Source organism: Thermothelomyces heterothallicus, assembly GCF_042370625.1.
Source record: "Thermothelomyces heterothallicus CBS 202.75 unplaced genomic scaffold P884_scaffold_12, whole genome shotgun sequence".
In the NCBI taxonomy this organism is placed as follows: Eukaryota; Fungi; Ascomycota; class Sordariomycetes; order Sordariales; family Chaetomiaceae; genus Thermothelomyces; species Thermothelomyces heterothallicus.
The window spans coordinates 533,332-554,050 of NW_027192573.1; the positions used below are offsets into that span (position 1 = coordinate 533,332).

General features: G+C 48.7%; 3 protein-coding genes across 3 annotated transcripts; 2 read left to right on the forward strand and 1 right to left on the reverse strand.

Annotated features, from left to right (window-relative positions):
• Positions 1-6,411: 6,411 nt before the first annotated feature.
• Positions 6,412-8,593, forward strand: P884DRAFT_285283 (uncharacterized protein; the record flags this gene model as incomplete). The annotated part of the gene is made up of 2 exons (XM_069443754.1): positions 6,412-6,662; positions 6,826-8,593. Exons 1-2 carry the CDS (start codon positions 6,508-6,510, stop codon positions 8,591-8,593), a joined length of 1,923 nt encoding a protein of 640 aa, XP_069297320.1. The 5' UTR covers positions 6,412-6,507.
• A 1,094-nt stretch (positions 8,594-9,687) lies between these two features.
• P884DRAFT_201518 (uncharacterized protein) lies at positions 9,688-13,028 on the reverse strand (the record flags this gene model as incomplete). Its single annotated transcript, XM_069438364.1, has 3 exons — positions 9,688-10,320; positions 10,381-12,433; positions 12,583-13,028. 3 exons carry the CDS (start codon positions 13,026-13,028, stop codon positions 9,688-9,690), a joined length of 3,132 nt encoding a protein of 1,043 aa, XP_069297321.1.
• Positions 13,029-14,440: 1,412 nt separating this feature from the next.
• On the forward strand, positions 14,441-15,081 carry P884DRAFT_277899 (uncharacterized protein; the record flags this gene model as incomplete). The annotated part of the gene is made up of 5 exons (XM_069443132.1): positions 14,441-14,461; positions 14,532-14,597; positions 14,655-14,732; positions 14,785-14,911; positions 14,969-15,081. 5 exons carry the CDS (start codon positions 14,441-14,443, stop codon positions 15,079-15,081), a joined length of 405 nt encoding a protein of 134 aa, XP_069297322.1.
• Between the last annotated feature and the right edge of the window lie 5,638 nt (positions 15,082-20,719).

Genomic DNA, 20,719 nt, shown 5'->3' on the forward strand with positions numbered 1-20,719 from the left:
CTACTGTTTCTAGCCCCTATTAAAGTAGATAAGTCTATACTTTTCTAGGGCAAAGGCTATACCCCGGGTCTTTACCTACTATAGGTAGGCCTCCTAGGCCCTCTATAGCTAGCCGTTATAGGCCTCCTTAGCCTTCCCAAAGGCTAGAAGGTTAGTATCGTTAGTAAAGCCTACTAAACTAACTATAGGGCTAGCCTAGTAAATAGCCTAGTAGAGAGAGTCTATATAGAGGATAAATAGTATAGGGGAGAAGGATAACCCCTAGGAGACCCCAGCCCTTACTACTATATCTTCCATTTTCTAGCCATCGAAGTAAAGGATAGTTACCCTATCCTATAGCTACTCCCTAACCTAGACTACTAACCACTTTAGGAAGCCCTAGCTCTATAGGGTAGCTAGTAATTAGGTATAATTAATAGTATCAAAAGCCCCTAAGATATCGAGCTATAGGAAGGAGGTAGCTACCTTATATCTCTAAGCCTCTTAAACCTAGGCTATAATAAACCAAATAGCTAGTTTAGTAGACCTATATTCCCGGTTACCTATCTACTTAGCTAGGAGAAGCCTATAGGCCTCTATGACGGCTATTACCTTCTAGGTAACTATAGCCTCTAGTACCTTGCCTACTATTAGTAGGAGCGCTATAGGCCTATAGTTACCTAGGGTAAAGTAGGCCTATAGGGGTTTGCTAGGCTTATAGAGGACTACTATCTTAGCCCTTTTAAACCAGGCTAGGAAATAGCTAAGCCGTAGGCTCTCTAAGGCTAGTTTAGCTAGTATCCGGTAGAGCAGCTGCCTATAGGCCTTTAGTAGGCCTATAGGGAGGAGGTCCTCCCCTAGGGCCTTTTATAGGGCCGCTCTAGCTATTACTACCCTAACATCGCCTACTATGACCTCCTAGCTTATTTCGAACTTTAGCTCCTAGTGGTCGTTTAGATCTAGGTCGTTAATATCTAATAGGTCTACTTCTAGGTTCGGAAAGAACTTGTTAGCTAGAGCTCTAGCCTTCTATTAGTAGGTTATAAGCCCTCCTTCGAAGGCTAGGAGCTTTAGAGGGTCGACCGGTAGGTAGCTTTATAACCTTACCTACCGCTCTAGCCTCTATAGTAGGTCTAGCCGGTTAGTTACCTCCTATAGCGTAGCTCTCTAGCTCTTAGTCTTCGTGGCTATAATAGTCCTAGCCTAGTCCTATAGGGCCTACTAGAGTACCTCCTATATATAAGGGTTTAGGGTACCCCTATAGGCCCTCTCTACCTCCTTAGCCCTCTTCCGGGCCTCCTAAACCTCCTTCGTCTACTATCGAGCTTATTTACTACCTATATTAGCCTTCTTTACTAGAGCCGAGACTATAACTATCTCCTTAAGGGCCTCTATAAGCCTATCGAAGGCCTATAGAAGCTCCTCTAGGCCCTAGAAGATAGGCCCGGCTAGGGCTAATACCTACCTACCGAGCCGGAGTAGGAGGTAGGCTACCTCGGCCTATACGACCTCTTTATCTAGGCTCTTCTAATCCTACCCTTTAATAGCTAATACAGGCCTATTAGTCCCCTAGAGGGAGACGTTTAGGGCCTATAGGTAGTGGTTAGACTTCTTATATTCCGCGATATCCCTATAGGTCGCTTCTAGCCTAGCTAAGGCCTAGAATAGGTCTATTATAGAAGGCTAGCTATATTAGTCCCCTTAGGGGGCCCTAGTAACCTAGCTATATAGCGTTTATAGGTTAAGGTCCTACTAGTCTATAAGGCTAAGGAGGTCCCTAGCCCCTAGGCTAAGCCTATTAAATAGGTCCTAGACTAGGTAGTAGAGGTTAAAGTTACCTATAAGAACTAGGGGGTAGATTGGCCGAGGTAGGGCTAGTAGGTCCTATAAGAAGGCCTATTCGCCCTTACTATTATAGATTAACTAGAGTTCGAACCCCTTCTCTCCTAGGGTTAGAAAGGTTACCCTATACCAGTTCGCCTCTGCCGAGTAGTCCTACTAGCTAACTAGGAACCATTTAACCACTAGAATGGCTGCCTTGCCCTTAGGCTTATAAACTAGGTAGTATTTCGAAGCCTAGGGGCAGTATATTAACCTTGTAAACCGGTTAATCTATAGTTCCTAGATAGCTAGTAGGTTATATTTAGCCTCTTCTAATAGGACCTTAAGGGCCTATTTATTACCTTAGGTATTCTACTAGAGGATCTTAATTTGTATTCGAGGTAGCCAGAGCGGAGGGCAGGGGTACGGTAGTAGTAGGCTCTATAGCTATCGCCCCCTTAGCCGATTATAAGAGGGAGGGGGCTCTGAGCTATAGAGAGGAGATACGGGTCTGTCGGGCATCAGATAAGGCGCTTCTAACCGCCTGTTAGGCTAGAGTAGGCCTTCTACGGAGGCGTTTAGCCCTGGTTTAGTAGTAGTCGTCGTCTTCCGGCTAGCTACTAAACTCGAAGGCTACCTTCTAGTGTAGTTACTCTAGTGGTTAGAAGGTCTAGGGTCTATACTAGTAGGCCTCCCTAGCCCTCTCCTAGGCTTTGACTTTCTTTAGGCAGCCCCTATACTAGGCTATATAGGGGCTACTATAGGCTATATACCTATAAGGGAGTTAGTTAGAATAGGTAGGGCACTAGGCCTCCCTAGCCTTCCCTTCCTCCCTATAGGCCTTTATATTATAATGGCCGTAATAGGCTAGCTACTAATAGTACTATTAGGTATAGCTAAAGCTCTAATACCTATAGTATTACCTTAGCTCTAGGGCATCCTAATAGGGTTTATAATCTAGTACCTAGGCATCCTATACTACGCCCTCGTTATAGGCCTTCTAGGCCTCTTCGAGGTCCTATAAACCTAGGAATACTATGGCCTACTTTCTTTATAGGTTCTTTAGTAGCCGGAACTTGACCGTTTCGATCGAGCGTAGGCCTATAGCCCCCTTAAAGTCCTATTCATTAACCCCCTATAGCTCCTCCTTCCGAACTCCTTTAGCTAGGACTATATAGGCCCTACTAACCTCCCTAGACTCCTCTCCGAAGGCTATAACCACCTATCGCTTATTAGCCAAATACTAGTCCTTAGTAGCCTTATCCTTAAAGACTACTACTATATCCCTACTTAGGAGCTTCCTAGCCGTAACAGCTCCCTAGTAGCTAGAAGCTCTATTAATTACTTAGACTATCTTGGCTAGGGTTTGGGCTTTAAGGTCCTCCTATAGGCTTACGTTCCGTATCGTAACCTCCTATAAGGCCTATAATAGCACTATATTAGCTGACGGTAGGTATCCTTAGGGGCCTATAGCCCCCTGTTATAGCCCTACGGCTACCTACGCCTAGGTAGGATAGGGTATAGCCTTAAGGGCTTCTTCGAGCCCCTTTTTGACTCCCTCGACTACAAGTTCCTATACATTTGGAACCAGGCCTATAATAGTGGTTATAAGGCCCTATAAGAGCCTATCGGCGAGGTCCTATACCTTGCCCCATTTAGGGCTTAGTACAAGGTCGACTAGTTACGTAACAAGACCCCTAAGCTCCTTAATATCTAGGGTAGGGCGGGCCTATAGTAGGCCCCCCTTTGATTGGTTCGAAGCTATAGGCCTCCCCACTTAGTGGCTTGGCGGTAGGCTTAAATCGACGTTGTATCTAGGGGCGCTAGGTGGTCCGTGTGGTGAAAATTTTGACAGTCGTACAAGGTACGGTCAGGTTACGGTCGGGTCCGGCTCCTGCGCCTGCGATGCCTGTTGTACACCCGCAACGGCTCGCGCGTGGTTGGAAGTGGTACCGTTGGATAGCGTTTTTCGAGAGCTTTCCAGCGATGGTAGTTTCGTGTGTTTTGGTGGGGTATTCGTAAAGATGCAAGTCCCTTGTATAAGTAAGATAGTAAGTGGCCTTCCTATAATGTTTCTGATTGAATCAGGTTGACATGATGTGTTGATAGAGCAATCATAATTTTCTGAGGCATACAATGCCAGCCTCAGCATGGCATGCCGCACGCTGTTAGATCTTTGCCACGGTAATTTAGCGACATTGAGCCCCCTTTCTCTCTTTGCACAATTGAGGTCGCCGCCTCCTGACATCCTTACTAGTATCCTTGATTACTGATCTCCTAACCAGCCACCTCTGCTTGTGTGTGCAGTACATACTTGCGCAATCTGCTGAATCGGGACGCAGAACATGCTGCTCTATCGTCACCTGATTCTGCAAACATGGCTGTCCTGGCTCTCCTGCTTCTTCGTGCGCACTGCTACGTCGCAGAGCCGTCGCCCCGCAAATCTTGTGTGTCGGGAACCTCGCCGGCTTGAAGGCCGGAGATCCATTGCAGATGTGATGGAGCGCAGTTACGGACTTGGCACAACCTACTAATATGCTATGCTTCTGAGCTTGGCCCTCCGCGTTCTGTATCAGTGATTGAAAGAGATGGACGAAGAGTAATAAGCTCCTAAGCTCCCCTCCGCATCCATCCTTCTTGACGAGCCGCGCAGGACGCATTCTGATGTACCGGGCACTCAACTCCATCGTTTCAACTGCCCTTTTGATATGCGTCTTGCTTCTCAGAGCCATCGCTCGTGGCCTCGGAGCCGCATTTCTCAACCCTCCAAGGGGATAGTTGTGCCCCGTTAACCCCCGAGCCTTTACTGGAGGTTGTGTGCGGCGTTCGACCAAGAGGAAGGGCCCTCCCAGAATAGTCTGAATGGTTGATGGTGGATTCCGCACATGAAAAAAAAAAAAAAAGCTGCCTATCTTCCCAGGGAGCAAGCAATGCCAAGGTCCTGATCAAGACATGAAATGTGTAAGATGTGTTTCAGTATACGAGGAAAGCCTGTGATCACCCAAACTCGGCCCTGGATAGGGCAGAGCGGCGTAGTGCGGAGGTTACCGACATGTCACCACCTCGCCAACTTGGACCGAGAATGGGCAGCGAGTGCTCGTTGACGAGGTTTTTATTGTGCTGCCTAGCTTGGTCTGATCTCATCTGAGATCGACTTGAGAGGACCCGGTCCAATGGGGGCTGCACCCTGTGACGCCGGAGGAGGCCGGGTGAGAACCTAATTCGCTTGCGGGAGCGGTGGGCAGGTGCGATTCTAGAAGGAGGGATGCCCCGATGGGGAACTTTTTTGGATGGGAATTTGTGGACTCAGTTGGATAAGCTTCGAATCTGCATGCTTTGGGCCACGAGGGCCAAGGATGGCCATTTTGAGAAGCTGCTGTGCTCAAAGAAGAGGGGGGCCCCCTCCACCATCTGCTTCGCGGGCCGGGTAAGTTGTCCGGAGTGAGGTGCATTGGTTGCAAAGTGTGATTCGGTGAATACCAGTAATGAGTTGTTCTGGAGGGGGTTACCCAAAGACGTGGTTGCCCGAGTTTCTGGGATGGAAGTTCCTTCCTTCCCGTGTCCCATTGGCCAATTTCTCCTGTAAGTCAACCTCTCGCGAGCTCCAAAAGTGAAACTCTGCAAGCAGCGCAGCCAGGGTCAAACGCAGGCAAAACCCAGAGCGAGAAGTTCGTTATTCAGCACCATCCCATGACATCCCGACTTTTGCAAGGACCGAGCCTTGACAAACAGAAGTTGAACACCGCTTGGCCCTGCAGAAACGCTCGACCCAGGCCAGGCAGCGACATTTCGACAACGCTAAGATTGGCGGGGTTGCCCATCTCACAGGGCTACAGTACACTACGCTTAGTCACTGCATTGGAAGGGCGGGGCGCAACTTTCTTGGGCCCGGCAGCCACTGCCGATTCGCCAATTCTCCGACTCCGTGGATACACGGCGCGGTCGGGTCAAGAATTCTACAGCTCTCGGTTGGGTAATTCGGCCATTTCGAGCACCGCGGCCCACGGCGGCGTGCAGGGAACTTGTCCTTCCCGCTGTGGAATTTACCTTGGTGTTGTGCGTCAAGAGGCCTCTGTGATGACAGCGAGACGTCGAACGACCTCATTTTAGCACACTGCTTGCTCACTCTGCAACGTCAGACCCGAGAGACGAGCGTCGACGCCATGGCGGCGACGGAGCTGCCGATGTCTCTGGACCAGGGTTGGCGGCGAAAAGGGGGGAGGAAGATCATGTTTCGGGACATATCTGTCATCTGTAATCGGTATACGATTCGGCATATGAGAACAATCTGCAAGGAAGGGTATGCGGCCCGGGCGCTGAACACTTACATTGCTGCGCGAGGCACATGGGACATTGTGTGCTGTGCATACGAGCTGACGGGGTCGTGGATGAAGTCGTCTGCCTAGGCATTTGCTTTCGGCGTGCGGCCAAGCTGCCGTTCGAATTCTGGTTCTCCCCCCTCGATGCAGGTGGGGAGATGACGCTCCTCATCCCGCGGTTGCAGAGCCGAGTAGGGATACGATATGGGTATGGGTATGGGTATGGGATGGGTATGTGGGCGAAGAATAAAGACTGGGACCCGAGTGTCCCCCCTCGCCCTCCCCCTCCCCCCTCGCCAACCAACCGTGCAGCTTATACGAACACCCGACCCTGACTTCCGCGTTGCGGTTTTCACTCCGGCCTTCCCCCCCCTCCCTCGACGACGCTATGTCCCAGCCGTCGCACTCAAACAGTTCGAGCATCGAGTCGAGCAGCAACCCGACCAGCCCGTCTCCCTCCCCGGCTGCGGCTCCGCCGGATCCGTCCAAGCCGAAGCGCACGAGGGCAAGCAAGCCAAAGGTCCGCACGGGCTGTATTACATGGTGAGTCCCTGTTTACGACACCTACCCTCCGTGCTATTCCCCTGATTCGTACAAGAAATGTATGCACCACCCGCTAACCCTGCAACCCCCCCCCCTTTTCCGCAGCAAGTAAGTTGATCGTCGATGTCCGCCCTTCGTGGGCGGTGACCAGGCTGACCGGCCCCAGAATCCGCCGCGTGAAGTGTGACGAGGAGAAACCTGCTTGTCTCCGGTGCACATCCACCGGTCGGACCTGCGATGGCTATGCCATGTTCGCCCTCGCCCGATCCAACTCGCCGGGCGCCAGCCAAATGGCCGAGAAGGCGCGAGCCGAGTTTGTCCGGGCCTGCGAGTGGAACGAGTCCCTCAGGTCTATGCGTCGAATCGAGGCCGACATCGACGGCACCGAGACCGAGAGGCGCTTGTTTGCCCGCTTCCGAGCGGCCACGGCCGGCCGCGTCTCCGCCCAGTTCTGCAACTTCGCCGCCTTCTGGTCGAGACTGAACCCCTTGACCGGCTCTCAGGACGAGGCCGTCAAGCACGCTGTGGTGGCTCTGGCAGCCGCCTACCAGATTTTCCAGTATCCGCACGAGCCCGCGATCGACGGCCTCAGCCGGGCCGACCTCGAAGTCCTCACGATCCAGCACTACAACCGATCCATCGAGCGGCTACAGACCCACGCCGGCTCTTCGGCCATCGAGAGTGTCCGTCTCATCCTTGTCTGCTGTCTGGCTTTCGTCTCGCTCGAGTCCGTTCGCGGGAATCACGAAGTGGCCGTCACTCACCTGACAAACGGTCTGCGTATCCTTCAGTCCCTCCCCGACTCCGCCTTTGACTTCCTCGCCGACCGCTCCGTCTTCGTCTGGCCTTTCGACCTGCAGGGGACCTCCCTTCAGATTCCCGACATCATCCGGCTATTCGCCCGGTTCGAACGCTCGGCCTGCTTCTTCACACACGGCATCCAACCCGTCGTCTCGGAGCGTGCTTACCGCGCTCGCCGCTTCGACGACGGCTCTAGCGACTCGCTCTTCCCCGACATAGCGCATGCTCGCATGGCCATGTCCTGCTTCCAGCACGACGCCATGGCCCGTATGCACGAGATCGCCGCCGCCGCCGCCGGGGACTCGTCGTCCGCCGCCGTGTTCTGGGCCGACCCCGTCCAGCAGCGTCAACAGGCCTGCCTCGTCGCCCGAAGCGCTCGTCTCGGCCTCCTCGTAGCTGACTTCTTCTCTCCATCCCGCTTCGGCACCCCCGACCCAACCAGTCCGGAACTCTTCGCCCTCTACCTCGACCTCATTTACTTTCTCTGCGCTCAGTTTATCATCGCCAACGCCGCAGGCGGCATCACCTTCACCCCCAACGCCAACCCTTTCCCCGCCACCTCTCAACACCTAAATCACCACCTCCACCATCCAACCCTTCCTCTACCACCTCTGTTGGCAAACGATCAACTCGACGACCCAGCCACGTCCCTCCTTCACCCAATCGTCCATTTTATTTCCAGACTTTTCGCCGCTTCCATCTCCCAGCAGCAGCAGCAGCAGCAGCAGCAGCAGCAGCAACAACAACAACAACAACCTGTTCGCACCCCAACAAACCTTCACACCCACCTTCTCGGCCCCCTCTACCTCGTCGCAGCTCACATCCCAGATCCCCATAACCCCACACGAGCCGCGGCAGACAACCTCCTAGCCCAAATACTGACCATCAACGGTGAGAGCCCGGGGGGGCCAAACATGACGGCGACGATGAGGGTCGACACTAGCTTGATCGAGCGGGCAGTCGACAACGAACTGAAGATGAGGGGTCGGGCAGGAGGAGGAGGAGGAGGAGCAGGAATCACGATTAACGGGACTGGGTTGCACACCAGTCTATATACAGAGCCGCCAAGGGCATTGACGGGGCCCGGTTGTCTACCTTTCCTATGGGACGCTCTGGTCCGTCGATCCTGATCTCTCTCAATCGATGGGTGATGGCGAGAGTGAAAGACAGAGAGAGAGAGAGAGAGAGAGAGAGAGAGAGAGAGAGAGAGAGAGAGTAACCACTTCTGTACAAGAATGAAACTTGGTACGGAGGGTCGGGGGGCCAAGAAGTCCGAGACCCCGTAAGTTTGGCGTCAATAGACATCAGCTAGTCAAATGAAGTGCGAGGCGTCTGCGAGAGGCGGGGTTAGAATATGGGATAGGCGGAAGGAGGCCGGGCTTAAGATGGGATGGTTTGGGGAAGCCGGGTAACGCGTTTTCGGAATGAAATGAATGAATGGATGAATGACATAGATGGATAGATAGATCGGTTAATGATGGCCCATGGGCGGCCTACCGACTGGACAGAGAGTGGTCATCAGATGAGAGTAGATGAATCTCTTCAGTGGTAATGGATGAGGCTGAACTGGTCAAGCGTGCAAACGGACTGTTAGAAAACGGCGAATAGTTTCCCGTCAATGACCCCCGGTCTTGCTGACACAACTCAAAATCCGCCGGCCTAGCTTTCATATATACGCGTGTTGGCGGGTTGATTGAAAGACAATCAGACATTGCGTCGAGGATCGAGAGAACCTGACCGAGCTGGTTCCTCTAATGCTGCGACAACAATGATTTCTTTGGCCAAGCGCTCGTACCTGAGTTTGGGCGAGTCCTCTCGACGGTTTCTCGGCAGACTTCGTCAGATGGAGGCAGAGCATCAACCGGCCCTGACGCCAATCCCCCGGCACACCTCCTTTAGGCCGACGCAAGTCATCATATCCATGTATCCAGCTCAGACTTGGGGGTATGATTCCGCTTGTACTTCTATCAGGAGACCTATGACGAACAACAATACTTTGCGTTAGTCAAAAAAAAAAAAAAGAAAAAGAAAAGAAAGAAAGAAAAGAAATAGGTACCGAGCCCTGAGAAAGAAACCATTCCTACGCAGACACCGCGAACAGCTACCATCCGTCTTCTCGCCAACCCCCATTCCAGAAGCCCGATCCAACGCCAGCCCTCTCGTCACCCAAGCTCCCTTCCTCACTTGTAAGCGTCTCGCGGCCCAAGAAGTTCTCTTTCCAACCTCAAAGCCTTCCAGCGACGACCTCCTTCTCAAAGATTCTCACGTCGTCCACCTCGTAGAACATAACACCCTGGTATAGACTGGTCTTCTGTCCCAGGAACTCATCCCCATCCTCGTCACTGGAGTCGCCAATCCCATTCTCGCTTGCACTACTGTCTCCGCCGTTCTCGCCCAGCTCGGCAGCAATGATAGCGCTGACATCCAGATCCTCGACGCCGACGCCCGACGCTAATTGCGCCGAAACCGAGCCTGAGGAAGAAGGGGGGGAGGAAGAAGAAGAAGAAGAAGAAGAAGAAGAAGACGATGAAGAAGAGGCATGATGCTTGCTCTTGCCCTTCTTCTTATTCTTATTCTTCTCCGCAGCATCTTTGAGCCCGTGCTCGAGATCATCCTTGTGACACCATTCACCCGTATCGAGCTTCACCCACTCGGACAGCCGCATAATCCGGTCGGCGCGCTCGTCCTCGTCAATGGCAATCCAGTCGAGCTTGAGGTCCGGGTTATGCGAGATGCTGTCAGCAAGGAAACGCTTAGTCTCGCGCACAACCCAGACACAGGTATCGCTGTTATGCAGATGGTGAACGTGGAGGGCGCGGAGAGACTTGAAGGCATTGATATGCTGCGCGAAGCAATGCTGTTTCGAGAAGGTCAGCAAGAGTCATGAAAAACATGAATAAAAGGCAAGACGACAGACCATTGTTCGGACGTTCATGTTGCAAGCCAGCTCCTCGAGCCTCTTTCCATGCCTACTTAGCAGCAGGACCGTCTTCTCGTCTACATCCCAGGCCGCATCGGCCAGGTTCTTTATCATGAGGATTCGTATTGTCGGAGCATGCTTCCTGAGGACGATGCGGCGGATCTGGTCCATGGTCGTTTGCGTCCGGGGCGCGAAGCTCTCGGGTTTCTCGCTAGGGTCCCGTTCGAGCATCAGGAGCTCGCGCACCTCCTCGAGCGAGGCGATACAGTTCAGAAAGCTGAGCGAGACATTGTCGGTAAAGACCTCGCGCAGCGGCAGCGGGGCTTCCTTATTCTCCCTGTGAAGCAGTGCCCAGATTGGCGCCTGGATACCCACGTTGAGCAGCGTCAAGCGGCGAAGGACGCGGAGGTCGACGGCCTTGGACAGAACCGATGCCTTTGTCGGAATGAGAAAGATGCTAAGGGACTCGAGGGCGAGTCCTCTGGTCTCCCGGATGTAGTCGCGCACCTGGCGAGCATGGTCCTTGCACGACCAGACCTCGCCTGCCGAGGACTTATCGGCACATTCGATCGCAGACTGGCACGCGCTGATCTGCTCCTGCATATCTCGGATGCTTCGCGTGAGTCTCAGTAACTGCGACTCGGCATTGCCAAGGGGATCAAGGTTGGCGGGAGAGTTGGCCGCCCGCCACCGCCGGATCTCGTCGCCCAAAGCGTTGGCCTGAGATTCGAACGTTTGTAGTTCTTCAGCCAGAGCCTTGAAGTCGGCTTTCTGCAACTTGAGAGTGGCTAGAGCCTCTCCGTATCTCCTCCTCGTGTCGGCAAGCGCCGTCACCGTGGGTGCCGCCGCTTCCCCAGGCGCCGGGTTGTCCGCTGAAGTTGCTGTTTCATCCCCTGGCGCTTCACCGGCTGGTGGCTCTCCGGCATCGATAGCGAGCGGTTCTAGTGGCTCTTCGATATCTATGTCGTCGGGATCCGCGACCCGCCTGTGATCCTTGGGTTTCTTGGAGGCTGCCGACTCTCCAAAGAGGCTCACCTCAGGAGCGCTTACCTCAGAGGACACACCTTCCGCGGCCTTGTCAGATGGCTCGCTGATACTCGACGGAGCACCGTCGGCTCCGTTCTGGTCCTGGTCTGCCTTCTCTCCGCGTGACTTGGCCTCCTCGACATATTTCCGGGCAGCGAGGCCAATCATATCGGTAATGTCTTGCGATGCGGCGAACTCCTTGGTGCCGTTTAGCTCACCCATGAGTTTGGGCGCGATCGTCTTGATCATGTCAACCAACTCTTGCTCGGTCCTCGCCTTGCCCTTCTTATTCTTCTTCTTCTCCTTCTTCTTTTCAGTCTTCACCACGGCTGCCTCCAGCTCCTCTGCCGGCGTCGGCTCGGCATCGAGAATCCTGGCCAAAACCGTCTCCTGAACCTTCCTCGCCTGCTGTGCCCGGAAGTCTCTGGCCTGTTCACTCATTCCGACGTCTTCTAATGGGACGGGCATTATGCCATCTTCCTGGTCTGACTCTTCAGAATCAGAGACGTTGGCCTTGTGATTGCGCGCTGCAGAGGCAAGCTTCTCCGAGAAAGACAGCTTGAGTTCCGAGAGGGTCTCGGCGGAGTTTTGAACGGCCGACCGGAGTTCTGGCACAACGTCGAGGTTGTCAATGTCTAGAACGGCGAGGCTCTTGAGCCCCTTGAAGCCAGACAAGGTCGGATGCTCTCTGTTCGGAAACCCTTTCCTCGGAGATCTGGAACGGGCCTGCTTGAACCCAGACGACGGGCCCGGCAGCACCGAGGAGAACCCGAACACACCATCTGAAGGGCCTTGGGCGCCGAGCGCAAAGACCGGCGGAGGAAGGGGAGGGGGAACTGAAGGTATAGGCGCAACATGGACCGATGCTGGCGAGGATGTGGAATTCGAGGCGCCGAATGTGGGGGACGAGGTACTCTGGTATCGTGATGGTAAGGTCTGGAGCCTTATGTGGACATGCGAGAGTGCCGGAATCTGATGCAACTCCTTGTACACTGGACGGCTGAGCTCGACTCCGATGTTCCACCTAAAAAAAAAAAAAATAGAAAAAAAAAGAGCGTCAGCGGGCCAACCCGTTGTTGCGGGAAACAAGATCCGGCGCGATATCTATGGGCACGGAAAATGCGACTCGTATGGCGCAGCCGAGCCAAATGCCGACCCCGTGGGAAGACTCACTTAAAGGACTCGAGAGACTGTGCCTTGCGCAGCGCCAAGAGAAGAAGCGTGTTCATAAACTTGCCGCAGCTGAGGGTGGAATGATAGGGGCGGTACGAGACGGCTGCAGTGGAATCCAAGGTGACCGTGTCGAAAGTCATGCGCCTGAGGTAGCGGGCATAGTTGTAGTCGCTCGTCGCAAAGGTGTCGAGACCGAGGGCGAGAGGGTCGAAAGACGTGTCCTCTGGGCGCCTGTTGCCTTCCGGGAAGACAATCTTAAAGTCTCGGTACAGTTCGGCAGCAGCAAGGTCGCGGAAGTGCCTCGACACCGTAGCGAGGCAGATCAGGTCCTTATTCGAGCACTGTCTGAAGATCTCTCTCTGCACCTCTTGCGGCAGATCCATGAAGTTGCGGGCCGGGCCGGTTGGTAGGGTTGCGGCCGCATCTTGGGCCGCAGGGGGCGCCATAGAGGGAGTCGAGGAAGAAGATATGGAGGCCATCACAGGAGGTGTGCTGGCCAAGGTGAGAAGGGAGGTTCCGGTAAGACAAAGGCGTAAATCCGGAAGTTGAGGCCTGTCGTTCGTTTGGATTGCTGCGAGCCGATACCGACGAGAGACGGTCTTTTGTCGGGGAACCAGCTCAATTCACCAAGGCGTGGTCTGTTTCCTTTAGCAAGTAACTATAAGCAGGCTGGCTCAACGTCTCATCAACCGTGGATTTGGGGTTGGGGCTCTGAAATCGAGGCAGAGAGTCGCTTGAATCGCCGCAGATAAATACCGTGGGAGAAGCAAGAGAAGCAAAAGAGTAAAATACATTGGAAAAATAGAATAAAAAAGAAGAAGAAGAAGAAGGGTGGAATGAAAGGAGCACTGGAAGGCCGTCAAGTCGCCGAAAGATGCAGCTGCAAGTGCGGAGGAAGTAAGTCGAGGGTCGTGCATTGGATATAATCCGTCCTCGGCGGGAAGCCTGCCAGTCGATGTTCGGGTGTGCATGAGTGGGATGCCAGGGTAAGGCACAGAACCTAGCTGATGTATGTATGTGGATATAACTATGTATGCACAGAGTACAGCACATTGTTGGTTCATACCTACAGATACACACAGTACGTATGTGCGTCCCAACCCCATGCAGCATTTAGTGCGTCTTAGATAGGTAGTTTAGCGCCCACCCCCCACCTGCCCCGGATGGCGATCTGGAGCGCGGAAGAGGACCCGCTTTGACGTTTATTTCGGTGGCATGTTCTCCAACTGATGCCCGGTTCTGGGGCTTGACCATGATGATATCGCACCTAGTGTACAATCCTGACGGGACGTACTACCTAGGCCTACCATCTCGACTCTGAATGTAGAACCCGGAAAAATCGACAAATTGTAGTAGATCTACACACGCAGGCCAGCAGAAGTACTCCGCACGCAAGGCAGATCAGGCAGCCGCCCGAGCCGGCAGGTGTTACCCAATGACGAGGCTCCGACGCTGTGATGCCGACTGGCTGTGCCCCCCCACTGGTTCAAGCAAAGTGGGCAGTTCTTAGGTGACCTGACCAAACCCCTTGTACTTGAGCTGACCAAACCCCCTGTTAAGCGAGCTCAAGCGAGCTCGCTTAAGCTGACCTGACCAGACTACCAAAATTTTGGGAATCGATTCCGAATCGATTCCCAAGCAGGTTACATGACCATACCTGGTTATATGGCCCCACCAGATTTTCAGAGCCCTACCCTAGTATTTAAACCTACCTACTATTTTCAATTGTATTCGAAATCCTTCCTCTTTATATCCTCTAAACTAAAACCGTTAGTTACCCCCTCCTCTTTAATTAAAAGGCGATTAAACTGACTTAGAATGTATTTCTAATTAGTTTAGTAGCGATAATAAGAAAAAAATGTCATTATATAAGGATATAGTAAGTTAAGTATAGAGGGGATTAATTTAGAATCGATTCTAATTATATTCTAAAGGAGGATTATATATAGTACCTAAATGGTGCCGGCAGAACCAAGAAACGCTACCCTAGTATACTGCCCTTTAAGCGAAATAAGGTAAGTATTTGGAGAGTAGTATAGAAGTGGTTAGAGAGCGATTCTAAATCGATTTAGGACGGTAAAATTAAGCTTGCCCTAGGCAAGGTTTACTATCGCTTTGGTAACAAGGATAGCAACCTCTATTATAAGATAGTAAGTAAAAAACGTTATAAAGTATTTTATAATTAGTTACTAATCAATTTAGGATATATTCTCTAGTAAGTCGAATTTAAAGACTTATATCAAGAAGTATAAAATCAATAGTAACCCTACCCGTATTAAGGGTAAGCGGCAGGGTACTAATAATATTAATAATATAAACGTAGTATATAGTAAGTCCTAAAATCCCTTCTAGAGCGTTTTAGAATTAGTTCCTAAACTATTTATAGAATTTTATGCCAAATTACGTAAGATTGTTAAGAAGGGTGATAAGGAGGAGTCTGCTAAGCCGATGCCGACCCCCTCTAAGCGCCCTGCCCCTGCCAAGGCCGCCCCCTGCTAGGACCGTCGCCCTGCCCTGCCCGTTACCAAGCGTAAGGGCCGCAACCCTTCTTGTATAAGTTTAGAAACATTTGATAATTGTTTAGTAATTAGTTTAGAACTAATTTTGTTTATAGCCTAAGTATACCGAAATACGAAGGGTCTTTAGACTTAATAGGTCTAAGGCTAAGTGTAATGGCTATAAGCGTATAAAGCGCGCTAAGTATAAGTAATAAGGATTAGTTTATAACTAATTCTAGGCTAATTCTAAATCAATTAGGCCCTCCTAAGTTTCGGCCTGATTAGGGTAAGGCTTATGATGTTTAGGAGCACTTTAGTGCTATAGCTTGATGGCTACAAATGACTATAGCTTAGACTAGCTATAAGATACGATACTATAGTAGTATTTGTACTATAGGCGGTACTCCTAGACTAACTAGTATAGTCTGTAGAAGTGGTGATAAGATACGTTAATTCTTCTAAGTGCTAGAGGTACTTAGGGATACTATCTAAATATATATCTATAACCCCTAGCTTATTATCCCTATTAATAGGTCCGTCGGATCTAACCTACTAATAGCTATATACTATAATAGGTACCGGGGTTCGAAAAGAAAAATATAACAACCTATTATAACTTAGTAAATATATTAGTCATTTATCTATAGTAATAATCCTAGCAAGTGTCCCGTTTGTCCTCCCTATTATTAAATCCGTCTATCCCTTAGTCCTTCTTCCTAGCAGTTCCTAAGTTTGCGATAAATGCCGATACTATAGACGGACGCTCCTAAGGGGGCTATATAAGTATTCTAGCCCTGGCCTAGGCGTCCCTAACCGGGGTACGGTTACTATAGACCGTACTAGTGGCCCTCTTACGCAAGGGGCTCTCCTACGTAGGCGTATCCGAGTGTAGGCGTTTCTAGCCAGTAGCTATAGGCGGCAGGTGTACTACCGGCCTGGTAATCGAACTCGGGGGAGTACCGCGTCTAGTGGTAGCTGGCGGAGGTAGGCGAGCTATAGGCTCCTAGCTCCTGGAAGCCTTCTATAGTGTGGCAATTACTATAGTACGCTCGGTGAGCCGGGCGATCGTTTCTTCTAGCTGCTGTATCTTCTCGTCTGCTCCCTTCCTCTAGTTAAGGGTGGCCATGTAGTTGTTACTTGCGACTATAGAAGCCTCCTTTAGTTGCCTAAGCTCCTCCTTAACTTGGTCAAGGTCTCTTTTGACGCTACTAATAGCCTTATCCTGCCTCTAGACTATAGCCTGACCTATATTAAGAAGGTCGGCCTTAGTAGCTAGGTACTAGCGTTTGGCGAAGTCCTTGTCGGTCTCGTTATCCTTAGTAGCATTATAGGCTATGGTGACGTTTATAGGTACGGAGTATAGGCCCTAGTGACTAGTCGGGCTATAGTAAAGGTAACCGAGTTTAAATAGGTAGTTGTTAACTAAGGTATTATTATCTCCCTTTAGTATATAGATATAGGCTACTAGTAGTTCCTTAGGCTCTAATATATTAGTAAGTACTATACTAGTAGTATAGTAGGCCTTATACGTGTTCTCTAGCTTTTTCTTAAGGCTATATATAGCTATATTAGCCCTATATAAGTTATTACTAGCCTTCTAATAGAAATAGCAGATCTAGTAGTAGGTATAGATAAGCATTTCCTTATTATTATAATATTCTTAGTAGGTATAGGCAAGGTAGTCCTTAATAGGCCTAATTATTATAGCTATAGATAGATATAGTAGGCTAGACTTAATGATATTAGTGCTAGTAAAGGGGTCGAACTCTATACCTATAAAGGTATTTTCGGCCTCCTTAAGGCTATTAAAGGTGACTTATATATCATTAAGCCTACCCTAGGACTTAGCCTCCTCCTCTTTATCCTTAGGATCCCTCTTAGTCCTATAGGTAAATCTACTAGTAGGTGCCTTATATTATATATACCTAATAGGCATAGTAGGCTAAGGCGTAGGCTCGGGTAGTTAGAGTGTCGAGTCTAGCTATAATAAGGCCTAGGCTGTTAGGCTAGTAGTAGTATTAGCTATAGTCTTATTAATGACCGATATACTTTCTTTATCATGTTACTTAGTACCCTATAACATAGCTATAGGTAAGCTAGTATACGTATACGGGTATATAGTTATATCTTAGGTAGCGTTAGTAGGGCCAGACTCTTGGTAGTCCTACTCTAGTTAAGCTATATCCAATTTATAGGATAGGAAGTCAGTAGGCTCGAGCGTCGGAATTGCCTAGCGTATAGTCAGAGGTACTAGAGGCCTCTTCTTATTTACCATATCCTATACCTTAGTAATAGTAACCTTGATTAACGATAGCGGAGTTAGTATAGTATCCTTATCTATAGGAATATTAGGGAAGGCGTTAGTTAGCTACTTATACTAGCGTACCTTAATTATATTAATAGGGACCTACCTGGTTTTACTAATACATTAGGCATATATAATTATATAGGTACCCCCTATCTTATATACCATGTTACTATCAGTAGTATAAGGCTAGAATCCTCCCTATAGGTTTAGGGTCTTATAATGCTTAGCGAAAAACAGCGCCGGTATAATATAGTTATTATCGCTATTAGTAGCTTTATATAGGTCAACTATAATAGAGGTGCCTATAATGACATTAAATAGTATTACCTTCATTTCGCCCTTAATCTTAATAAAGGCAAATTTAGCCTCTAAATAGGAAATCTTAGTAGTATCATCCTTATCTATACTATAGAAGGTCTTATAGTTAGCTATAGTCATTTACTCTCCCTACGACTAGTAGCTATTAACAAAGTGGTATACGGCTAGCAGGTAAACTACCTTATACTTACTCTTACTAGTATAGACCATATTAATTACGCTTCTAGGAACTTAGGCTATAACGCCTGTCTTACTATCGTAATACTATTTAACTATAGCATCCTCCGGAAACTATAGGTATGGAGGGCTAAAAGTGTCGTAGGTGACATTACAAGGGGCATTAGCGACTCGAGGGGGTATATACTATAGGTTATACCATGGTATATCAGGATCTTCGCCCTTGAAGGCTATAGCCGCCTCTTTACGGCGTACTCGGACTAGGCTACCCGTTGCTAAGTCATTACGGAATTCCTCTTTGGTACCTAGGTTGGCTATAAAGCTTATACCGCTTTCTAGTACTATGTCTAGGTTCTTAAGGAGATCTTAGATATCGCTATCCGCCGGGGTATTATTTTCGCTTATAGGGCCGGAGTATACGCCTGGTGCGGGCGTAGGTATGGCCTATACCTGGTTAGATACCTCTATAGCCGTCTGCTTCTTCCGCTAATTGATAGGCGTGAACGCGGTAGCTAGGGTGTTAGCTACTTCGGTCGCTATTACCGACTATAATACGGGTATATCTTACTAGCTAACTAGAGGCTCGTTTCCGGTGGCTAGGGTTGCTACTATAGTTACTACTACTACTATAGGGCCCTAGGCGCCTTTGGCAGCCTGTTTGTCGCTTTTTCTAGCCTTGCTTCTAGATTTAGCCATTATAACTGATAGAACTAAGCTGTTCTAGGTCGATAAACTTAGCAAGAGTTATAAAAGAGTGTGGTTTTCTTATACGTACGATAGAATGAAGCAAAAGGTAGTAGGAAAATACTCTCTAAGGCCTCCTTTTGATAGAAACGGTAGTATATAAGCTATAGGAGATAGCTATATAGTTATATTAATAGAAAAGGCTAGCGTTAAAGAGTTTAAAGGTTAGAAAAGAAGGTAGTTATTAAAGAAATTATAGAAGAATTAAAGAGATTTGAAAAACTAGAAAATAGTAGGAAATCTAGGGGTTTTTATAGTTTTTAGGCAGGGCTTTTAAAGATAGGATAAAAGAAGGCTTAAGCTATTAGTATTTAGCCCTACTATACCAAACAGGTAGGCTATTTAGCCCTATTTACTAAATAGTTAGGTTATTTGGTAGCTAACTAAGCTAGATATACGGTTTAAAGTAGCCTATATATAGTAAATAGTAGAGTTTAGAATGAAAGTAGTAACAAAGATAACGGTATAAGGAATAGTAATAGGTTTTCTAGTATTAAAACAGATTTAGGGTAGCCTATTAAAGGTACGTGTCTCTAGGTGTTATTTAGCTTCTTCCTAGCTAGGTATAATACCCTAGGTCTGGCTAGGAGTCTTTTACTTCGGGGGTCGGCCTCGTTTCTTTCTAGGTAGCAGTTAAATCTAATAGCAATTCATATATTCCTAGATCAATTCGCTAGAAGTGGCCTCTAGTTCACTCTAGGGAAGTTACTAGTCGTCTTTTACGTCAAATCCGAGCTAGCGAACAAGGTATTTAACCCTCGGGCGCTTCTTTCTACGTATACAGTAGTCGATAATCTTCTCGATCCTCTAATACTCCTTACTATCGACCAAGATTAGCTATAACGGTAGTATAGTTCTTTTAAACGGATCAGGACCTTATTTAACGCGGTAGAGTTAGGCGATGGATATAACCGGATAGACCTTCTAGGATTTAGGAAAATCTAGCTCGTAAGCTAGTTTTTCTACCCTTCGCTTGATTTTAAATAGTCTTACTCTCTAGGCTGACTATTTCCTATTAGGTTTACTAGGTAAATGGTATCCCTTATATAATTATAGCTAAATGGTATCCCTAACTTCGAATTCGGTAGGTATATATCTCTAGTTATACCGTAGTTTGGCTAGTGCTATAGCCCGATCAATCATTTTACTAGCTTCGGCCTAGTATTACTTGTATAGGATTTCTAAGGCCTTATGCCCGCTAGTTCTAGCGGTTTTCTTACTTAGGATATCTAGCACTAAGTACGGTTTAAATCCGTATACTAGTTTATTTAGGGACCTCCTAATACTAGTAACTAGCGTATTATTAAGGTAATACTATAAGGCTAGTAGGATTTTAACCTATAAGCGGTTGGAATTAACTATAAAGTTTATCTATAAGGCGATTTCTATAGTCTAGTTAGTCTGTTTAGACTATCTATCAGTCTAAGGGTAGTAGGCCGTAGAAAACAGTAGCTTGGTTCCTAGTAGTAAGAAGATTTCCTTCTATAGGTCGGATGTAAATTTAGGGTTACGATTACTAATGATTTAGGCTAGTATTCCCTAGTTGGTAAATATCTAGGTCCTTAGAAGAATAGTTACCTATTCTTTGGCCGTATACGTCTAGCGGCCGGCTATAAGAAGCTTCTTCTTACTAAACTTATACGTCATAGTATAGAGTATGTCTACTAGGGCATGGCCTTCGAGTGACTAGAGGGTACTAGTTATTAGTGCTAGTGGCAAGTCGGTAATAAAGTCTATAGCTACTATATAGAATGGTATTAGCTAGGTATAAATAGGCTAGAGCTCCCCTAGTGGTAGGTTACGGTTAGTTAAGTTTACCTAATATATCTTATAGTGCCGTACGAACTTCGAAACCTTCTAGGCCTTTTTATAGAAATAAATAGCTATAAGCTTATTTATTATCTTGTTTTTACCGAAATGGTATATATCATTATAAACTACCTAAAGGATTTGGTTAACGTAGTTTTCTAGGAGGCAAAGTCTTCTAGTACCGTCAAAATCTATATAGAAGAGTAGCCCGTTCGAAAGTTTAAACGGTCCTATAGGTAGTTTTAGCCGTTTATATTTTCTAGCTCTGGTATAGTCATTTCTA